The sequence below is a fragment of the Lissotriton helveticus genome, chromosome 6 (genome assembly GCF_964261635.1).
Source record: "Lissotriton helveticus chromosome 6, aLisHel1.1, whole genome shotgun sequence".
In the NCBI taxonomy this organism is placed as follows: domain Eukaryota; kingdom Metazoa; phylum Chordata; class Amphibia; order Caudata; family Salamandridae; genus Lissotriton; species Lissotriton helveticus.
Window position 1 is genome coordinate 1,849,112,400 of NC_136067.1, and position 20,529 is coordinate 1,849,132,928.

Here is a 20,529-nt window from a genome sequence, read left to right on the forward strand (position 1 = left end):
GGCAACCAAGACCGCAATGACACTAACCAACATGTTTTGAACCTGAACTGCTTTTTGAGGGTATTTTGCTGCCCATATAGAGATGTTGACCTGATGCTTGGAAAAGGACGCCTCCTGTTGCCCCTGAAGGATTGGCGTAGCCGGTGTATTTTACTTTGTACTCAACTGTTGGATATATCATACTGCTGATTTGCTGCTAGTCCAACTTGCTTTCTTGGACCCCTTTCAGGCACTCAACTTCAGTCATCTGCCACAAAGATGACCGAATTAATCTCAGACGCTCTCCCGCCCAATAAATCGTGGTTGGACATTGAAACCTGTTACAAAGAGGTGGAGGTTTCCTACAACAGGCCCACACATCATAGAAGAGGGACACTGGTTACAAGCGAGTTTAAGGCTTTGTGCCTAGATGACTGGACAATATATAGTGACAGCGGTTTGTGTTTAGATCCCACCATTAGTTTTTCTCAGTGGATTCACACTGTCAAATTCAAATGATAAGGACTGTTTAAGGGAGACCAGCAGTTAAACGCAAGACAGGGAGGTGCTGAAACAGCTTGAAGGAAAGCAGTGGCATCCATCAGATCACCATTCAGACAAACATCAACATTGTGCATCGAGGTCAGCCGTTTACCACCTTATACAAATACTAAAACCGAAGAAGCTTATTCGGCATTTGACAGATGGGGTGCTGTACAAAAAATGTGGGTGAGTACTCTGACCACCAAACTCATCGTTCCCCTTGCTCTATTTAGAATTGTGGGGTGTTGGTACAAAGTTGAACCAACTTCTCCCTTTCTAAGGGAGATCCTGATCAACCCCCACTTAATATTTCCACAAATATTTCATAAGGGTGTTTTATTATTGTGTATTAGGTTGTGAAACTTTTTAAGCTGCTCCAGCACAGTTTTCTCTGTGATTGCCAAAGATAGGAGAGCAAAAATAAAGTGTCATTTATTTACTTTGAGTTTTTAGTAGGGTGCTAAAGCTGTTGTCTTTGGTCTACTTCACTGAGCATTTATTGTGTCCATAGCCATAAGACAGCTCTAGGTACCAGAGACATCAAGCACATAGGCATAAGGTTGAAGATTGTTCATACTGATGCATAGCCTGAAAAAAAACAGTAGTTGTAAGAGGCAGATGGCAGAAAGATCTGGGGGCGTTCTATCTGGTCAGTATGATTCTTCATCATCTTGAATGTCTGGTCAGCTTAGTAATGTTATAAACCTAGATCAGCAAAGCTCATAATAACGAAACGTAAAAGAAAAAAAATAATATAAGTTATAAGAAATGTTTACCGTGTGATAAAGAATGCTGTCCTCTTTTTTGAGCACCTCAATGACAATTGCTGATTTGTTGTGAGTTACGTTCCCAACATCATGCCACCTGTAGAGGAAAAGACTTTGTGAGGCTCTCCAGGATATCTTTTATGATGCCTTTCTCTATACAAAAGCAGGTTTGGGATAATGTGCATCATGGCAACAGGCAATTACTCACACAACCCTTCTCACAAGCAAACACTGAAAGTTTCTAATTTGTCTCAATTCATTTCCAGCAAGATGTAATAAATGGTCCTGGACTTTAATGATTACTTGTCTCATCCTAATCAACGTCACTTGTGAACAATTATATCAGTACCTCCCTTTAAGTAAGCCTAGTGGCTAAAACCAGAACACCGTGATTGTTTCACTGTTGTACAATTTAATAATATGTGGATTTCTCCAACAATTAGTTGTTGGAAAAATAATGTGCCTGGGCATTAAAGTATAGGCAGAAACGACCAGGTACTGTTGATAAACAATTGCATTCACACGCATCCCAGACATAATTTTCTGATTTGTCACAGTCATTTGATCTTTATTTTTGAATTACTATTTAAGATCCTTGTTTCACAAGGACCTTATGAGGATATTTGATGGATGTGCGCTACATCAAGCTAATTTCTCTCTGATTTAGAGGGGAATAAAATGGGGTGGGGTGGGCCGAGCCGCCCTGGCGTTGATCTTTTCTCCCATCCCTAAAGCACCAACAGTTTTCTGCCTACCTGGGGCTCAGATCATTCCCATGGCAGGCAAGAGTATATTTTGATTTTTTGGGGCGTAGTTTTGACATGTGGTCTGGCAAAGTGGGGTAAATCAAAACTTCCCCATGCTGAATGGTTGTACTATTCAGACACGTGCTCGGCTGCAACCCAGAGAGAAGCACTAAACCCAGAAATGTCTGAAAATTAGATACCTACGGCAGGCCATATAGGTGTGCCTAGAGTAGATTCCATGACATTTCCTTGCCCCAAAAAAGCAACGTGGAGACATCAGCTGCAGTATTTGGTCCAGGGCTCAGCCTCCAACTGGGGAAATATGCCAGACCCAGACATTTTTGAAGCTTGCCACCCAGGGGAGACCAGAGTGGTATACTTTATGAGGATCCCAAAACAATTTCTTACCCACAATGCCCTACAAATCTGAAATGGTGCCTAAAATCAAACCGCTTCCTCAGATTTCTGTGACTAAAACATCCAGAATCTGCAGGGATCCACAAAATTCATACCACTCACCGTTCCCACACTCGTCCCGGTAAAAACACTAACCGCCTGTGTGCTGGGCCTAGTGCCTGTGACAGGAAATATGCTGAACGCTGGGAATATGTAGTTCCCCGAATAGCAAACCTTTCATTGATGTCATTTCTAGGAAGAAAAATGTGCTCTTGCACAGCACTTTTTCCCACCTTTTCCCCCAAAAACCAAATGTTAGCTATATTTGAGCTATTTTCCCAGTTCCTTCGGAGGAATGCACAAACCTTGTCCCCAGGATGTTTGAAAAAAAGGATGCACATTTAGCCTGGTTATCTTTTGTGGAAAGAAAGTTATCAAGGCCTAAGTGTGAAGTTCCTAAAACATCAAAAAAGGGCTCTTTATTTGAGATGGGAAAGGTTCAGCAGCTCAGAAGTTAAAACAAGATTTGTAACCAGTAACTGTATGTCTCAATTATCCAGTTTCAACATTTTCTGTAGCATCTAGAATTCCCACAAAGGTGTGTGTCCTATAAACAATCTTTTAAAAATTCACCTCAAGTGCACCATAAAAAGATACTCCCGGTATTGTATAGCTCAAATTATCACACAAAATAAAATTATTTAAATCAAAGATTGACTACACCATATTTCAGCAATTTCCTACCATTTGTCAATCAACAAGAGCAGGGGTATCAAGGCATTCTCAATACTAGAAAACAAGGATGGGCAATCAAGTGCAAACCTAATTAAACTTTTCTACACAAAGCAGGAATCAATTGGTTCGACATTCTAAACAAATTGCATAAAAGTAGATCCCAAACAGCAACTCGAAAAGGTTCAAAAGATTCATACTTTGATACGAGTAGCTCACAGAGTTTATATATTGATTTAGTTGTCTTAAAATTCAGGCTCAAATCATTGATTTATTATATAAAACAGAGCGCTAACTTGACTGACTGTGCCAGAAATGGTTGGGATGGTGTGGGGCAATCTGACTTTATAATCCCAAACATACCGTTGTAGGTGGAACAGACGTTTGTCTTCTCTGCTATCAACTGTGATGTTAGGGAAGGCCTAAAACATTTCATTCTGCTCTAGCAACAGGTTTACAAAAGGATAATTTTGCTTACCCAGTAAGTATCCGTTCTTGGCGTGTAGAGCTGTAGATTCACATTCTTTGCATACTCCTGCTATCTAGTGTTGTGTCTTGATGTTTGCAAGTTGTTTTACTTCAATCAATCAATCAATCAATCAATGACACTTGTAAAGCGCGCTACATACCCGTAGGGTCTCAAGGCGCTGGGGGGGGGGGGGTGCCGCTACTGCTCGAACAGCCAGGTCTTCAGCTTCCTCCTGAAGGAGAGGTGGTCTTGGGTCAGGCGCAGGTCGGTCGGGAGGGAGTTCCAGGTCTTGGCAGCCAGGTAGGAGAAGGACCTTCCTCCTGTAGTCGCTCTTCGGATGCGGGGGACGGCGGCGAGGGCGTGGTTGGCTGATCGAAGGTGGCGTTTGGGAGCGTAGAAGTTGACTCGGCTGTTGAGGTAGCTCGGGCCTTGGTCGTGTAGGGCTTTGTGTGCGTGGGTGAGGAGGCGGAAGGTGATTCTTTTGCTGACGGGGAGCCAGTGAAGGTCTCTGAGATGTCCGGAGATGTGACTGGTTCGTGGGATGTCGAGGATGAGTCTGGCTGAGGCGTTCTGGATCCGCTGGAGTCTCTTCTGGAGCTTGGCGGTGGTACCGGCGTAGAGGGCGTTGCCGTAGTCCAGTCGGCTGGTGACGAGGGCCTGGGTGACGGTCCTCCTGGTCTCGGTGGGGATCCACCAGAAGATCTTCCGTAGCATGCGTAGGGTGTTGAAGCACGCCGAGGAGACGTTGTTGACTTGCCTGGTCATGGAGAGGGAGGAGTCCAGGATGAAGCCCAGGTTGCGTGCATGGTCTGTTGGTTTGGGTGCGGAGCCCAGGGCGGGAGGCCACCAGGAGTCGTCCCAGGCGGAGGGTGAGGGTCCCAGGATGAGGACCTCCGTCTTGTCCGAGTTCAGTTTTAGGCGGCTGGTCGTCATCCACTCGGCTACCTCCTTCATCCCTTCGTGCAGGTTGGCTCTGGCGGGGTCGTTGGTCAGGGAGAGGATCAGCTGGGTGTCGTCGGCGTAGGAGATTATGCTAAGGTTGTGTTTGCGTACGATGGCCGCGAGGGGGCTCATGTAGACGTTGAAGAGGGTGGGGCTCAGAGATGATCCTTGAGGGACGCCGCAGATGACTTCGGAGGCCTCTGACTTGTACGGTGGTAGGTGGACTCTCTGTGTTCTTCCGTCGAGGAAGGAGATGATCCATTCCAGCGCCTTGTCCTGGATTCCGATGTTGCTGAGGCGCCGTACTAGGGTGCGGTGGCAGACCGTGTCGAATGCCGCGGAGAGGTCTAGGAGGATGAGGGCCGCTGTTTCTCCATTGTCCATCAGGGCTCGGATGTCATCGGTGGCGGCGATGAGGGCGGTCTCGGTGCTGTGGTTGGCTCGGAAGCCGGACTGTGAGGGGTCGAGGGATCCGTTCGTCTCGAGGAAGGCGGCCATCTGCTTGTTGACGGTCTTCTCGATGACTTTGGCTGGAAACGGGAGGAGCGAGATGGGGCGGTAGTTCTTGAGGTCGGTGGGGTCCGCTGTTGGTTTCTTGAGTAGAGCGCTGAGTTCGGCGTGTTTCCAGCTCTCAGGGAAGATGGTGGTGTCGAAGGATGTGTTGATGATGTCTCGTAGATGGGGTGCGATGACAGCGTCGGCCTTGTTGAAGACGTGGTGAGGGCAGGGGTCGGTCGGAGATCCGGAGTGGATGGAGTTCATCGTGCGGATGGTGTCTTCGGTGCTGATCGGGGTCCAGGCGTGGAGGGTGGTGGTGGGGGGTGGTTGTTTGGTCATGGTGTGCGTTGGTTGGTTGTTGAAGCTGTTGTGTATGTCCGCGATCTTGTTGTGGAAGTATGAGGCGAGGGAGTTGCAGAGGTCTTGCGATGGGGTGATGTCGTTGTTTCCTGCGCTGGGGTTGGAGAGCTCTTTCACGATGTTGAAGAGTTCCTTGCTGTTGTGTGCGTTGTTGTCCAGCCTGTCCTTGAATGCTGTTTTCTTGGCGGCGCGGATCAGCTGGTGGTGTTTCCGGGTGGCAAGCTTGAAGGAGGTCCTGTTGTCCGGTGTCGGATCCCTTCTCCAGACTTTCTCGAGGGCTCGGCAGTTCTTCTTGGAGCTCTTGAGTTCGTCGGTGAACCAAGGGGCCTTCTTGCTGCCGGGTCTGCTGGGCGGGGTCCTCAGTGGGGCGAGTTCGTCCGCGCAGTTGCTGATCCACTTCGTGAGGTAGTCGGCGGCCTGGCTGGGGTCCGCTGAGCTGGCAGGAGGGTGCTGGCTCAGGGAGGTGGCGAGCTGGTCTGCTGTGATCGTGTTCCAGCTTCTGCGGGCGGCCTGTTGTTGGTGGTGGTGGGTCGTCGTTCTCTTGAAGGTGAAGTGGACGCAGCTGTGGTCCGTCCATTGAAGCTCTGTGGCGTGGCTGAAGTCGATGTCTGTGCTGGAGGAGAAGACTGCGTCGAGTGTGTGTCCGGCGAGGTGGGTGGGGGTGGACACCAGTTGCTTGAGTCCCAGGTTGGCGAGGTTGTCGAGCAGGGTGCTGGTGTTGCGGTCGTTGTTGTTCTCCAGATGGAAGTTGAGGTCTCCCAGGAGGATGTAGTCAGCGGAGGGGAGGGCATGCGGGCTGACGAAGTCGGCGATGTCCTCGCTGAATTGTGTGCGTGGTCCAGGGGGTCGGTAGATCAGGGTGCCTCTGAGGGTGGTGTTCGGGTTGGTGTGGATCTGGAAATGCAGGTGTTCGGCGCTGGTCAGGGTGTTGTCGGTGCTGGTCGTGAGACGGATGGTGTTCCTGTGGATGATGGCGATGCCTCCTCCCATCTGGTTGGCGTTTCGGTCCCTCCGGACGATCTTGTAGCCCTCTGGGATAGCGATGGCGATGTCGGGAGCTGAGGAGGCGTTCATCCAGGTCTCCGTGAGGAAGGCAACGTCAGGGGCTGTGGTGTCGAGGAGGTTCCAGAGTTCGATGGCGTGTCTGTGGACGGAGCGGGTGTTGAGCAGGATGCACTTGAGGTGGGTACTGCTGGTGTTCGACTTGGCGGGTGCTGGTGCGAGGCTGGTCCGGATGCAGGAGAACTTGCAGGCGTGGCAGCTGAAAGGTCCGTGGGTACGTCGTGGAGTGGCTTGATGGCATTCTGGGAGTCGGTCGGTGTTGAGAGCGGTGGGGGTGGCGGCGGAGTACGTCAGGCGGGTCGGTCGGGCTCTTCGGGGGCCAGGGGTCCTGGCACTGGGCGCGGTCCAGGCGCGGACGGGCGCAGACGGGCTTACCTTTGGCGCGCCTTCGGCGCACAATCGGCGCGCCCGCTGCGCGTTCGCACGGTCGCCATTTAAGGCGAAGTGCGCGGGTGGGCGGAGCAGCTGGGAGGCGGGAGCGGGGAGGGAAACAGAAGAGAAAAAGGGGCGGGGCTAATGGCGGTGGCGGGAAGCGGGAGCGGGGGGCGGCGAGGTAGGCGGGGAAGCAGGAAGGAGACAGGCACAATGTACAGAGGAGTGCAAAACACGACGAGAAACGGCAAATACAAAAAACAAGCACAAATTCAAGTAAAAACGGGGGAAAAAGACAGTAGCACACGATCTGGGGCACAGGAAGAAACAAGCACAAATTCAAGTAAAAACGGGGGAAAAGACAGTAGCACACGATCTGGGGCACAGGAAGAAACAAGCACAAATTCAAGTAAAAACGGGGGGAAAAGACAGTAGCACACGATCTGGGGCACAGGAAGAAACAAGCACAAATTCAAGTAAAAACGGGGGAAAAAGACAGTAACACACGATCTGGGGCACAGGAAGAAACAAGCACAAATTCAAGTCAAAAACGGGCGAAAACCAAAGGAGAGCGCTCAGGGCGGCAGCGAGGCCGGCGCTGAGGCAGAGGCAGGCACTGGGGGCACACGCAGCAGCTGGTGGCCGTGCGGCGCGGGGGTGTCCCCTTCAAGAAGTCTTTCCAGTCACGAGATAGGTGCCTCCTCTTTTCTGTGATAGTGCGCATGGGCATCGACTTCATTGTTAGATTGTTTTCCGGCAGAGGGTGAGAATGGGGTTAGTAAGAATAGAATAGAGATGTCCATGCGTATGTATATAAAGTAAGCGACAACTGCAACCGGTTTAGGTACCTGGGGAGGCAGGTGGGTGCATGTGAATCTACAGCTCTACATGCCAAGAACAGATGCTCACTTGGCAAGTACCATTATCCGTTTGAGGCATGCGAGTTGTAGATCACATGCTTTGCATAGACTATACAGCAGTATTCTCCCAAAGCGGTGGCTAACCTGTAGCTGTTGCAGTTGTCTGAAAGAGTATTCTAAGGATTGCCAGGCCCACATTAGCTTGTTGTTTTGCTAACACATCTACACAATAGTGCTTGGTGAATTTGTGTGGTGTAAACCATGTTGCAGCCTTACAAATGTCAACTATGGGAATGTTTCCTAAGAAAGCCAAAGTAGCCCCTATTTTGCGAGTGGAATGCGCTCTCGAGGGTATTGTTAAAGTTCTCTTTGCTTTTGCATAACAAGTGTGAATACATTTAACAATCCACCTGGCAATACCGGATTTGGAAATAGGATTGCCTTTGTGAGGTGGAGCAAAAGCAACAAAAAGTTGTTTAGTCTTCCAGAATTAGTTTTCTCTTTCTATGTAGAATAAGAGGGCTCTTCTGGCATCTCAAGTGTGTAGAGCTTGTTCTGCTACTGAATACAGTTGAGGGAAGAACACAGGTAACTCAACGGATTGGTTGATATGAAAGGCAGAAACTACTTTAGGTAGAAATTTGGGGTTGGTACTTTGTCTTGTTGAAGCTGGAAAAAAGGTTCTTCTATGGTTAGTGCCTGTAGCTCACCCACTCTCGTCAATGTAGTTCACATTTATGCATGGGTTCAAAAGGTGGGCCTATTAATCGTGTGAGAACTATGTTAAGATTCCACACTGGGGCAGGTGGAAGTCCCTGTGGTATAACTCTTTTTAGTCCTTCCATAAAAGCTTTGATAACTGGTACTCTAAAGAGAGATAAGTGTTGCCTGTTTTGCAGATACGCAGCTATCGCAGAGAGATGTAAGCGGGTAGAAGTGTAAGCTAATTCTGACCGCTGCAATTGTAACAAATAACATATGATATTTTGTATGGAAGCATTACGAGGAGTGATGATATTATTACAATAAATAACAAAATGTTTCCATTTAGCTGCATAACAAGTTCTTGTAGTAGGTCTTCCGGCATCTCTAATAATGTTCATACAGTCTGGTGGAAAATTCAGATAACTAACCTCTATGACTTTAGAAGCCAGATCACTAGGTTCAGTTTTTTGGGAGATGGGTGTCTCTGATCTCTCCATTACTCTGTGTGAGGGGATTAGATGTGATGTGATAAGCAGCTTTTAATGCAGAATTATGGATAGCTCTAGCAGAGTCGTAAACCAAGGTTGACGGGCTAATGTGGGAGCTACTAAAATGAGTGTGAGGGAGGTTTGTCTGAGTTTCCGAACCACTGATGGAATGAATGGGAGAGGCAGAAAAGCGTGGGCAAATATCCCTGACCAGTTCATCCATAGTGTATTGACTTTGGAGAGAAGGTGTTGATACCTGCAGGAAAAGCTTGGGCATTTTGGGTTTGTGTGTGGCGAAAAGATCTATTTGAGGAAACCCCCAACTTTGAAAGTACAGGAAGACTACTTGAGGGTGAAGTTCCCACTCGTGGATTTGCTGCCTCTGTCTACTGAGAAGGTTGGCAATCTGATGGTTTACTCCTGGGAGGTGTTCTGCTAGGAGATACATTTTGTAGTGAATGGCCCACTTCCAAATATCTTGAGCCAGGTGTGACAGTTAGAGAGAGTGTGCCCTCCCATCCAATTTCCCAAAACAGATAAACCTAAGATATCCCAAAAGGGTGGTCTGAAGCCAGATGTTTACATAGAATAACTTGCAACTTGTTAGTCCAGTCCACTGCTTCTATGATGCATACTTTTTCATGAAATACCCGTAACCAACACACATCCCTGAAGGATGGACCAGGTCAATACTAAAGCTATCAACCTTACCGGTAAATGACTGCAGATCGCTGCATACGGTCTTTAATGAAAATCCCCCTGAAGAAGACGCTGAGAGTTATATCATTTCCATGATTGTCCTGTATAAAAACAGCGGATAGAGGGTTACCTTTTTGGGCAAAGGAAGCAGAAGAATGGTTTTAGGCCTGCAAAGTATACATTCACATAGCTTAGTGCACTGTGGACTAGGTCACAAGTGATGTCCAAGAAAAACTAATTTGGAGGTCCGGGTGACAATTGCATTTAAATATGTGAACTTCTAAAATGTAGTAAATGGTAACAGAAAACAAATGCTCACTTTTCTGAAAAAGAAAGATAACATTGAATAAAAAAAGAATAAAAAACAATGATACAATGTTTCTTTTTTTCTTAAAGATGCGTGCAAAGATTAACAAGCATTTACAATGCAACGGTTTCGCCTTTGTAAAAGTTAGAGCTATGTTAATATTGTGCTGTTAAGACCTGGTATATGGTCACCAGGCACTCTTCACACTGCATGAGAACAAAACTACACTAAACAGTAACCCGATTGGCCCCGACGTAATGACACCATCAGTGCTGATACAGCGACCTCCCGCTGTGCCATCCAATCAGTGGCGTCCTGCTACCAGTCTGTCCGTCTTTGGGACCCTGGCACAGAACCTTAACGAACAAATGCGTTTCATATTTATTCTAATTAATGCAGGAAATGACGCACGCGGTGTAGACAGGTCAGCAAGTGTGAACACTGCTAGAGGACTCGACAGACACGCAATGTATTTGTGAAGGACCAGCAAAAGCGCACAGACAAAAATATCATCATAGTAAAACAAATATATTTTATTTTAAAAACCGAACACTAATATTGCAAAATACAAATGACTGCTTATTCGGCTTTGACAAATAATAAAAAAGCCTCATGTTTCGCGTAGCTATTAATGTGCATAAAGCGTGTTTCCTTGCGATGTGCTCTAAAGACATTTAAACAATCTACGTTTAGCAGGGCTAGTTAGCCGTCTTCTAAAAAGATTTAAAAACTGATATTTTGATCTTCTTTGACAACCAGAAAAAAAAAACGTTGTTTCGTTTTATTTTTACATTTACATTGAAACTCATCTATACCTGTTGCTTTCTTTGCGCATTAATTATTCCGATGTTTTTTAAGGAGCTCACGGTTAGGGCTGCTAGACTTACCGACGATGCTGCGAAAGTACTCCTCCTCTCTTCCCTTGACACCCCCTTTCTCTGAGTTTCCCAAGATTCCAGTCGCCAGGGGCTATTCAGGAGCAGCCGTCCACTTCCACTTTCGACAATGTACAGGGCTATGACCGGAGGTGGGGGTACGCCGCTGCCTCTAGCTGGCATTCACGAGGAACGGGGCTCGCATTCTCAGGAGCGGCACCTGAGAGGCGACAGGACTTCCGCAAGGCCGCCCGAGCCTCCGCGCACTGGGCTTGGCAAACACCACAAGCAAGCAGCCTGGCCTTTAACCCGGTGACGAACCATCCCACACAGTGTAAACACGGCCTGAAACGTTCATTACCTCATGTATTTTTGGCTGCTCACAATTTTTACTACCTCATGTATTTTGTTTGCTCACAATTGTCACTATTACCTTTACTACCTCATGTATTTTTGGTTGCTCACAATTTTGACTACCTCATGTATTTTATTTGCTCACAAATGTCACTATTACCTTATGTAACGTAATGTATGCTTTTCTAATCTGTTCTTTTGTAATGTTTCTCATTATGTTTCATTTTTGTTCCTTTTGTGAAGCGCTCTGACACCTTCGGGTAAAGTCCGCACTATATAAAAATGCATAAATAAATAAATAAATAAATAAATGCCCAGCGAAGCTTAATAAATAGAAAAAAAAGTTTCACAGGACCTTTGGCACTGACTGTTGCATGGAAATAAAATGTAACCCAGCATAAAATGAATAACGTCACCGCATTCATGTCTGTTCTAATCACCGACCGCATCTGGCACCGGGCGCTGAGGGCCCTGATGAAGAGAAAGATGCAGTCCCCAGCGGGGCCGGCGGAGCCAAGCCCGGCCGGACACCAGCAGGGAGTCTGAGGTAAGATGCAGGAGGGGGGGGGGCGGAGCAGAGCAGAGCCCAGCCGCGACGGCAGCAGCAGCGGGAGAGTCACCAGCTCACTTCAGACCCCGGCTCGCTTCAAGCCCCGAGCCCCAGCCAAACAGCGTTTCCCCTTTGAAGAGGATTTTTAAATCTATTGGAGCCTACGAGCCCAAAGATGCTTCGTTCAAGTTCAGGACGGCATGCAGAAAAATAGTTTTTCAAATATATATTTTAAACCTGCGGTAAATATTGTTAAACCACTTACACTCTCATTCTGAGTTCGTATTGGGAGCACGGAAAATCACATGCAATTTTACCTTTAGAGTGCAGTACATCTGCCCCACTACAATGGTTTGGTGAATTACCATGGGGACAGAGTGTTCCAGTTTTAAGACCACATGTAATTAACATACATTTACCACCTGATATAAGATGGTGAATGTATGCGCAGGCCTTTAGGTCGGTTGGTAGTGGTGAATGGGGGGGGGGGGGGAGAGAATATGGGAGGGAGGAGAAAGGTATGTTCTGGCAGCTCTGAGCCATCAGAAAAATAGGGGAAAGGAGGTGTGGCTGCTTCTTCAAACAAAGCCTCATGTGATGTTACTGTGTGGAGCGACCACACAGTACATTTGTGCCTCGTTCTCCCATACCCATGTGTAAAAACTGTTCCAGTTGGAATTAGGTGGAGAAGACACTCCATGAGTTAATTCCGCTCTACCTGACTTGTAGTTAGTTGTAATGAGGGCTTAAATGTTCGGATAAGAAACACATTTTAAATATTCAGCAATATTGTGCCCGTGTCTTATCCATTGCCAAAAAGGTAACATGTTCATTAATCCAAGTGCAGTGGTACAAAGTCACGAGAGAGCCTTGGAACTTCCAAGCTAGCTAGAGGCAGCAAAATCTGTTCTCCGCAGCAACAACAAGTCAGGTCCCGGGCCGTGCTGTGATTGGCTGACGTCACGGGGGTGTCCCGGGTCGGCAGCCAATCACAGCGCGGCCCGGGGATGACGTCACGGGGGTGTCCCGGGCCGGCAGCCAATCGCAGCGCGGCCCGGGACAAAGGGGCGGGGCTTAAAAAAAGCCCGAGAAACGCCCCCGAATCGCGTTTTCCCCGAGAAAGCGCGATTGACAGCCTCTGTCTCCCAATGGCTAGCCTCCATTTATGGAGCTAGCCAATGAGAGACAGAGGCGGGTCATCGATCAGATATAGAACTCAAGAGGTTTTGCTAGCGCCATGGGCGTAACAAACGCCCCCGCAGTGCGGGGGGCCTCGCTCCCTTCATTAAATAAAGGGGCCCCGGGCCCCCTCAGCTCTTCTGAGGGCTGTGAGAGAGGCTTGCTCTGAAGCAAGCCTCTCTCCGTTTCGTCTCCTCTCGTCTGAAGCAGGTGCAGCCTGCTCTGAGCCCCTCGCCCCCTCCCTCTGACGGAAGAGAAACAAAGTATCAACATACATTGTTTCTCTTTAGTCAGAGCGGCGAGGCCCGGAAAGAGGATGGGGGTGGGGGGCCCAGGGTGGGGGGGGGGGGGGCAGAGAGCAAGAGGCAGCACCAAGCACTGCTCAGGATGGGGGTGGGGGCCCCGGAGAGCAGGAGGAAGCACCGAGCTCTGCTCAGGGGGGCCCCGACAAGAGTGGGAGTGGGGGCCCCCAGAGAGCATTCCTCACAGATCCAGATTACAGCGACTGTGGGGCAAGGCATAGCCAGTGACTGTGGATAAAAGCCATCTCCAAGAATTAAGGGTGAATACTCCAAGGATGTCTGTGGGTTTTAAGTCCCAAAAATTGTAAATCTCTGCAGGTATTTTACAAAAAGTCTTTCAGCCATATTCGGACAAGCAGGCCAAAAAAAACCTGGGGTTTCTTATTCTTCCAGTTTGAGGGGACATGTCCGGGCAGATTGGGTTGAAATGCCCCATTCAGGCAGGGCCAAGGCTGACTTCTGTACCACTAATCCTTGTGTGTTATGGCACAGATGGAGCTAAAAACGACGGAATAGAATTCAACGTGAGTTATTACCAGTGTTTTTAGTGAGTCAGAAGACCATACATTAACTACATCTCTCATCAGCCAAACATATGCTACTCAAATACAAATACTTTTATATAAAAAGATACAGATATTCAACATATGTGGAACGTATAGAATGAGCCAAAATTAAAACCCTTCTGCACAGATAGAATGACTGAAAGGCTTAAAGTGTCATCCCTTCAATAAACAGGATACGCATTAAACAAATCTCACACATCACCTGCTATAAGTTAATGTACTCATGTTAAATGTAAACTATTTCCCACTTTATACTTTGTGTCACGCAGTGCCTTAAATGAAGTCTCTTGTGTTCAGGCTTGGCCATAGCTTACTATTTCTTCATTAATATGTTTTTTTTTAAAAACTCAACTCTGAAAATGTTTATAGCCACAACCTTTCTAATGATAATACAATTCCTCCATAATTACAATAATTCTGAACGTCTCTACCCTTCCAAACGGTAAGAGCTTTCCAACTCTTCCTTCTTAAAAAATAAGTCTGGTCATTAACAAGCCACAGACAGGGGTGTAACAAACGCCCCGCGGTGGGAGGGAGGAGGGCACTCTCTTTGGTAAATGAAGGGTGCAAGGCGGAGGGGAGAAGGGTGCAAGGCAGAGGGGAGAAGGGTGCAAGGCAGAGGGGAGAAGGGTGCAAGGCAGAGGGGAGAAGGGTGCAAGGCGGAGGGGAGAGGGGTGCAAGGCGGACTGGAGAAGGGTGCAAGGGGGAGAGGAGAAGGGTGCAAGGCGGAGGGGAGAAGGGTGCAAGGCGGAGGGGAGAAGGGTGCAAGGCGGAGGGGAGAAGGGTGCAAGGCGGAGGGGAGAAGGGTGCAAGGCGGAGGGGAGAAGGGTGCAAGGCGGAGAGGAGAAGGGTGCAAGGCGGAGAGGAGAAGGGTGCAAGGCGGAGAGGAGAAGAGTGCAAAGCGGAGGGGAGAAGGGTGCAAGGCGGAGGGGAGAAGGGTGCAAGGTGGAGGGGAGAAGGGTGCAAGGCGGAGGGGAGAAGGGTGCAAGGCGGAGGGGAGAAGGGTGCAAGGCGGAGAGGAGAAGGGTGCAAGGCGGAGAGGAGAAGGGTGCAAGGCAGAGGGGAGAAGGGTGCAAGGCAGAGGGGAGAAGGGGAGAAGGGTGCAAGGCAGAGGGGAGAAGGGTGCAAGGCAGAGGGGAGAAGGGGAGAAGGGTGCAAGGCAGAGGGGAGAAGGGTGCAAGGCAGAGGGGAGAAGGGTGCAAGGCGGAGTGGAGAAGGGTGCAAGGCGGAGAGGAGAAGGGTGCAAGGCGGAGTAGAGAAGGGTACAAGGCGGAGAGGAGAAGGGTGCAAGGCGGAGGGGAGAAGGGTGCAAGGCGGAGGGGAGAAGGGTGCAAGGCGGAGGGGAGAAGGGTGCAAGGCGGAGGGGAGAAGGGTGCAAGGCGGAGGGGAGAAGGGTGCAAGGCGGAGGGGAGAAGGGTGCAAGGCGGAGGGGAGAAGGGTGCAAGGCGGAGGGGAGAAGGGTGCAAGGCGGAGGGGAGAAGGGTGCAAGGCGGAGGGGAGAAGGGTGCAAGGCGGAGGGGAGAAGGGTGCAAGGCGGAGGGGAGAAGGGTGCAAGGCGGAGGGGAGAAGGGTGCAAGGCAGAGGGGAGAAGGGTGCAAGGCAGAGAGGAGAAGGGTGCAAGGCAGAGGGGGAGAAGGGTACAAGGCAGAGGGGGAGAAGGGTACAAGGCAGAAGGGAGAAGGGTGCAAGGCAGAGGGGAGAAGGGTGCAAGGCAGAGGGGAGAAGGGTGCAAGGCGGAGGGGAGAAGGGTGCAAGGGGGAGAGGAGAAGGGTGCAAGGGGGAGAGGAGAAGGGTGCAAGGCGGAGGGGAGAAGGGTGCAAGGCAGAGGGGAGAAGGGTGCAAGGCGGAGGGGAGAAGGGTGCAAGGCGGAGGGGAGAAGGGTGCAAGGCGGAGAGGAGAAGGGTGCAAGGGGGAGGAGGGGAGAAGGGTGCAAGGCGGAGGGGAGAAGGGTGCAAGGCGGAGAGGAGAAGGATGCAAAGCGGAGGGGAGAAGGGTGCAAGGCGGAGGGGAGAAGGGGAGAAGGGTGCAAGGCGGAGGGGAGAAGGGTGCAATGCAGAGAGGAGAAGGGTGCAAGGCGGAGGGGAGAAGGGTGCAAGGCGGAGGGGAGAAGGGTGCAAGGCAGAGGGGAGAAGGGTGCAAGGCAGAGGGGAGAAGGGTGCAAGGCAGAGGGGAGAAGGGTGCAAGGCAGAGGGGAGAAGGGTGCAAGGCAGAGGGGAGAAGGGTGCAAGGCAGAGGGGAGAAGGGTGCAAGGCAGAGGGGAGAAGGGTGCAAGGCAGAGGGGAGAAGGGGAGAAGGGTGCAAGGCAGAGGGGAGAAGGGGAGAAGGGTGCAAGGCAGAGGGGAGAAGGGGAGAAGGGTGCAAGGCAGAGGGGAGAAGGGTGCAAGGCAGAGGGGAGAAGGGGAGAAGGGTGCAAGGCAGAGGGGAGAAGGGGAGAAGGGTGCAAGGCAGAGGGGAGAAGGGTGCAAGGCAGAGGGGAGAAGGGTGCAAGGCAGAGGGGAGAAGGGTGCAAGGCAGAGGGGAGAAGGGTGCAAGGCGGAGTGAATAAGGGTGCAAGGCGGAGAGGAGAAGGGTGCAAGGCGGAGAGGAGAAGGGTACAAGGCGGAGAGGAGAAGGGTGCAAGGCAGAGGGGAGAACGGTGCAAGGCGGAGTGGAGAAGGGTGCAAGGCGGAGAGGGGAAGGGTGCAAGGCGGAGGGGAGAATGGTGCAAGGCGGAGGGGAGAAGGGTGCAAGGCGGAGGGGAGAAGGGTGCAAGGCAGAGGGGAGAAGGGTGCAAGGCAGAGGGGAGAAGGGTGCAAGGCAGAGGGGAGAAGGGTGCAAGGCAGAGGGGAGAAGGGTGGAAGGCAGAGGGGAGAAGGGTGCAAGGCGGAGGGGAGAAGGGTGCAAGGCGGAGAGGAGAAGGGTGCAAGGCGGAGAGGAGAAGGGTGCAAGACGGAGGGGAGAAGGGTACAAGGCAGAGGGGGAGAAGGGTGCAAGGCAGAGGGGGAGAAGGGTGCAAGGCAGAGGGGAGAAGGGTGCAAGGCAGAGGGGAGAAGGGGGCAAGGCAGAAGGGAGAAGGGTGCAAGGCAGAGGGGAGAATGGTGCAAGGTAGAAAAGGATGCAAGGTGGAGGGGGAGAAAGGTGCAAGGGGGAGTGAGAGATAGTGGAGTGAGAGAGATAGTGGAGTGAGAGAGATAGTGGAGTGAGAGAGATAGTGGAGTGAGAGATAGTGGAGTGAGAGAGATAGTGGAGTGAGAGATAGTGGAGTGAGAGAGATAGTGGAGTGAGAGAGATAGTGGAGTGAGAGAGAGTGGAGTGAGAGAGAGTGGAGTGAGAGAGAGTGGAGTGAGAGAGAGTGGAGTGAGAGAGAGTGGAGTGAGAGAGAGTGGAGAGAGAGAGAGTGGAGAGAGAGAGAGTGGAGAGAAAGAGAGTGGAGAGAGAGAGTGGAGAGAGAGAGTGGAGAGAGAGTGGAGAGAGAAAGAGTGGAGAGAGTGGAGAGAGAGAGTAGAATGAGAGCGTGGAGAGAGAGAGAGTAGAGAGAGAGAGAGTGAGTGGAGTGAGAGAGAGTAGAGAGAGAGAGCATGAAGAGAGTGGAGAGAGAGTGAGAGTGGAGAGAGAGTGAGAGTGGAGAGAGAGTGAGAGTGGAGAGAGAGAGAGAGAGAGAGAGAGCGGAGAGAGAGAGCGGAGAGAGAGAGCGGAGAGAGAGAGAGCGGAGAGAGAGAGCGGAGAGAGATGGCAAGGACCCTGTAATGAATGGACCAACACCTACGACAGCCTGCTGGCAGACTAAGCCCATCCTTTAACTCCACCATCCAGTGTTATTTATAACGGCTGCATTGGTTACAGTGGCGTAACAATCGCCCCGCATCCCCTGCAGGATGGCGGGTCGCTGGCCTGAGTGCTCTAGACTGGCACGGAGGATGGGAGGGGGGCCCCCTCCATGTAGTTTGCAGGGGGCCCCCTCAAGTTTTGTTACGCCACTGGCTAGCGCATGCGCACTACGTGCGCACTTGCAGGCAAAACCTAAAAATTGTGATTGGTTTGAATATGAATAGAAGGAGAGCAGATGCTTTCCCAATGTGTACAGAATTTATTTTACAGGGACATTTTCTACCATGAAAATATACCTCTCTTTCCAATATCATGCTCTCTCCAACATGAACAAGCATGTCTGTGAAAGACTGAAATTACAGTTACAGTCTCATGTTTGACGCAGGTAACAACCCCTGTTACAAGCCTCTTCTCTTGGGGGCCCGTCTTGAAGACAAGGCCGTCTTCCACCTGCTCCTCGAACTCAGTTGTCACTCATCTTTCAGCTCAGGACTCCTAACATGTCACCAAAAGCTAGAAAGGATGGCTCTCGCTAGACTGAAATGTCCCTTCCCTTCATGAAATTTAAAACCCAGTAAAAATCATACCCAGTAACCAATACACTAAAAAGTAAATACTACACAAATAATATGAGGACAGCAAAAGTATTGTACAAAGAATACAACATATACAATCTAGTGAGACCACAAACCGATCTTTTGAAACCACTCTTCCTTGGTACCAATTCACCCCTGCAACAGACCTCAAACTATCATCATCATACAAAGGAACCAACCAAGGATTTGAACAATGCCATCCTTGCCACCTATTGAAATGCCTTTTAACACGTAATTACCCTGTACAGTTACAAATCGTAGAAAGCATACCATGTACAAAGAATAGACAAACACCACGTCTTCTTAGGGCAAGCAGTGGCAAAGTCAATAAGTCTGGCCTCGGCAGGCCTGTTGCAAAAATTATTTTTTTTATGGATTTTCCACAAAAAATAAAAAAATAAAACACTCGCCATCTAAACATGGAGGGCATAAAAGTTTGTAAGATTTTTTTTCTAATAACTTGCATATTAATTAAATTAGAACAGGACAGATGTTTTAGCTAGCAGGCGCGCCTAGAAGAGGTATAACAAAATCTTCTTTCCTTTCAGTTTTAATGCAGCTTGCAGGAAACTTTGATTTTTCTTGTCATCACTTCGGTGCAATAGAGCCAACAGTGGAAGTAGCTGACAAATTGCCCAAGCTGTGGTGGGTGGACATGGTAATGATAGAACAAGACCAATGGATGAAGAGAGCAAAGGCAAGATCCCTGTATGTAAATTTCAAATCATGCATTTTTTTTGTTTTCAATGAGGATGACAAACAACCTAAAGCTGTCAACTAACCCAGACCAAAATCAAAATACACCTGACTTCGCTAGCTGACCAAGAACAAAGGAAAGGGGTTAAGACACTTGTTGTAGACCATAATATGTCAGACCACGTTTTCCAGGAACACCTTTCATTGTTCACTTTTTCCTCTGTGCTCCACCCCTCCCCCCACCAAGATCAGGCAATAGGATTGGTAGTAGTATCAGTAAAGTAGCATGGTTTTTGTGGCCAGCTCACCTGACATCAAAAGATAGAACAGCACAGGAGCGTGTGGGGAACTGGGTGTAAACGCTCTGCACCCAAGATTTAGAAGAGAGTAGGGATAACATAATAATTAAATAGGCATATAAACACCTAATTAATACGTAGTGCCTACTTACATATTGCTTGGTATAAAATTTAAAGGTGGAGCAAATAATTCGTAAAACGCACTTCTGTACCATAATGCATTCGAGAGAGAGCGACACACAGAGTGAGACCTAATGGCATGGCTGCTTTTTGCATGCAGTGCAGGGAAGTTAGGCTGTGCCTCCCAAAAGGGTGGCCATTCTTTAGGGCCAGTAAACAGTGTGGATGGGAAAGGAGATGTGCTCGGGGATGGGTCTGTGTATATGAAGCAGAAGAAAGGAGGAGCGAACCACTCCATGCAGCAGGTTTAAATTATGAATTTAAACGGGATTCGCTTGGATCCCACCTGTCCTCACTAAGTTTCGCCTCTAAATACGGAAAGTAATTTGAAAACCTTTGGTATTGCACGAGGCCAAATGATTTCTGTTAATATGAAATCTACTCATTATTGGATGATAAACTATCATCGACTTGTATTTTTTTTTAATGTCAGAACAGCCAAGCTGTAGGTCGGTTATACAGTAAAACACTCCTCTCGTGCCTTGCAGACACATCGGAACTGATTGGTTGTTTCTCTGAAACCGACACAGTAGTGGCTCAAAAAGAATTAGAAGTCTCTCACTGCCAATCTTAAAAGATTCCTTACCATTTCATCACATTACCTTCACAGGGAAACTTTCTTGCCCAAATCCGTCTAACTGTTCAGCTTGCTTGATGTACTGCAATTCAGCTTCAGCTTGCGACATTCCACTGCAATATTGTAAACAAAACAAAAATAATCAGAGGAGTGGGTAAAGTCAGGCCAGTGATAAATTCTGAAACAAGGCCAGTACACTCATGTTAGACTGTTATTTATTTTCCCCAAACCTTCAAAAGCTGCGACTTGCTTAAACCAGCCACTCCTGTGTTTATCATTTTGGATGAGAAATCAAAAATATTATACAAACGGTCCAATCTGGAAGAGTTCCTTGACTCTCTACAAATGTCAGTCACAGTACTTCAAAAACTCAAGAGGATATTGACTCTGAGGGACAACATGCTCCCGACCAACCAACCAAGCACCAACTGACCGAGCAACCCTTCAACACAGCTGAAGACCCTCTGGGCCATCACTGATGAGATGGCTTGTCCACGACTTATGTAACTCATCTCCTGCATCCTAGAGCCTCCTGTTACACAACTGACGATGGCCTTTCCCTGTGCTGGCTTTGGCAAACCCATACGCTCTATCCTCACCCTGACTCAACATTGTTGTGCCCT

At 49.1% G+C, this 20,529-nt stretch overlaps 1 protein-coding gene across 1 annotated transcript in view; it reads right to left on the reverse strand.

Annotated features, from left to right (window-relative positions):
* Positions 1-20,529, reverse strand: part of PTPN14 (protein tyrosine phosphatase non-receptor type 14) — a 524,356-nt gene that overhangs the window by 84,297 nt on the left and 419,530 nt on the right. Inside the window, exons 7-9 of the mRNA XM_078649778.1 lie at positions 19,932-20,019; positions 9,631-9,719; positions 1,299-1,386 (exon numbers count right to left, since the gene is read on the reverse strand). Coding sequence (XP_078505904.1) covers positions 1,299-1,386; positions 9,631-9,719; positions 19,932-20,019 — 265 coding nt within the window. The remainder of the gene's footprint in view (positions 1-1,298; positions 1,387-9,630; positions 9,720-19,931; positions 20,020-20,529) is intronic.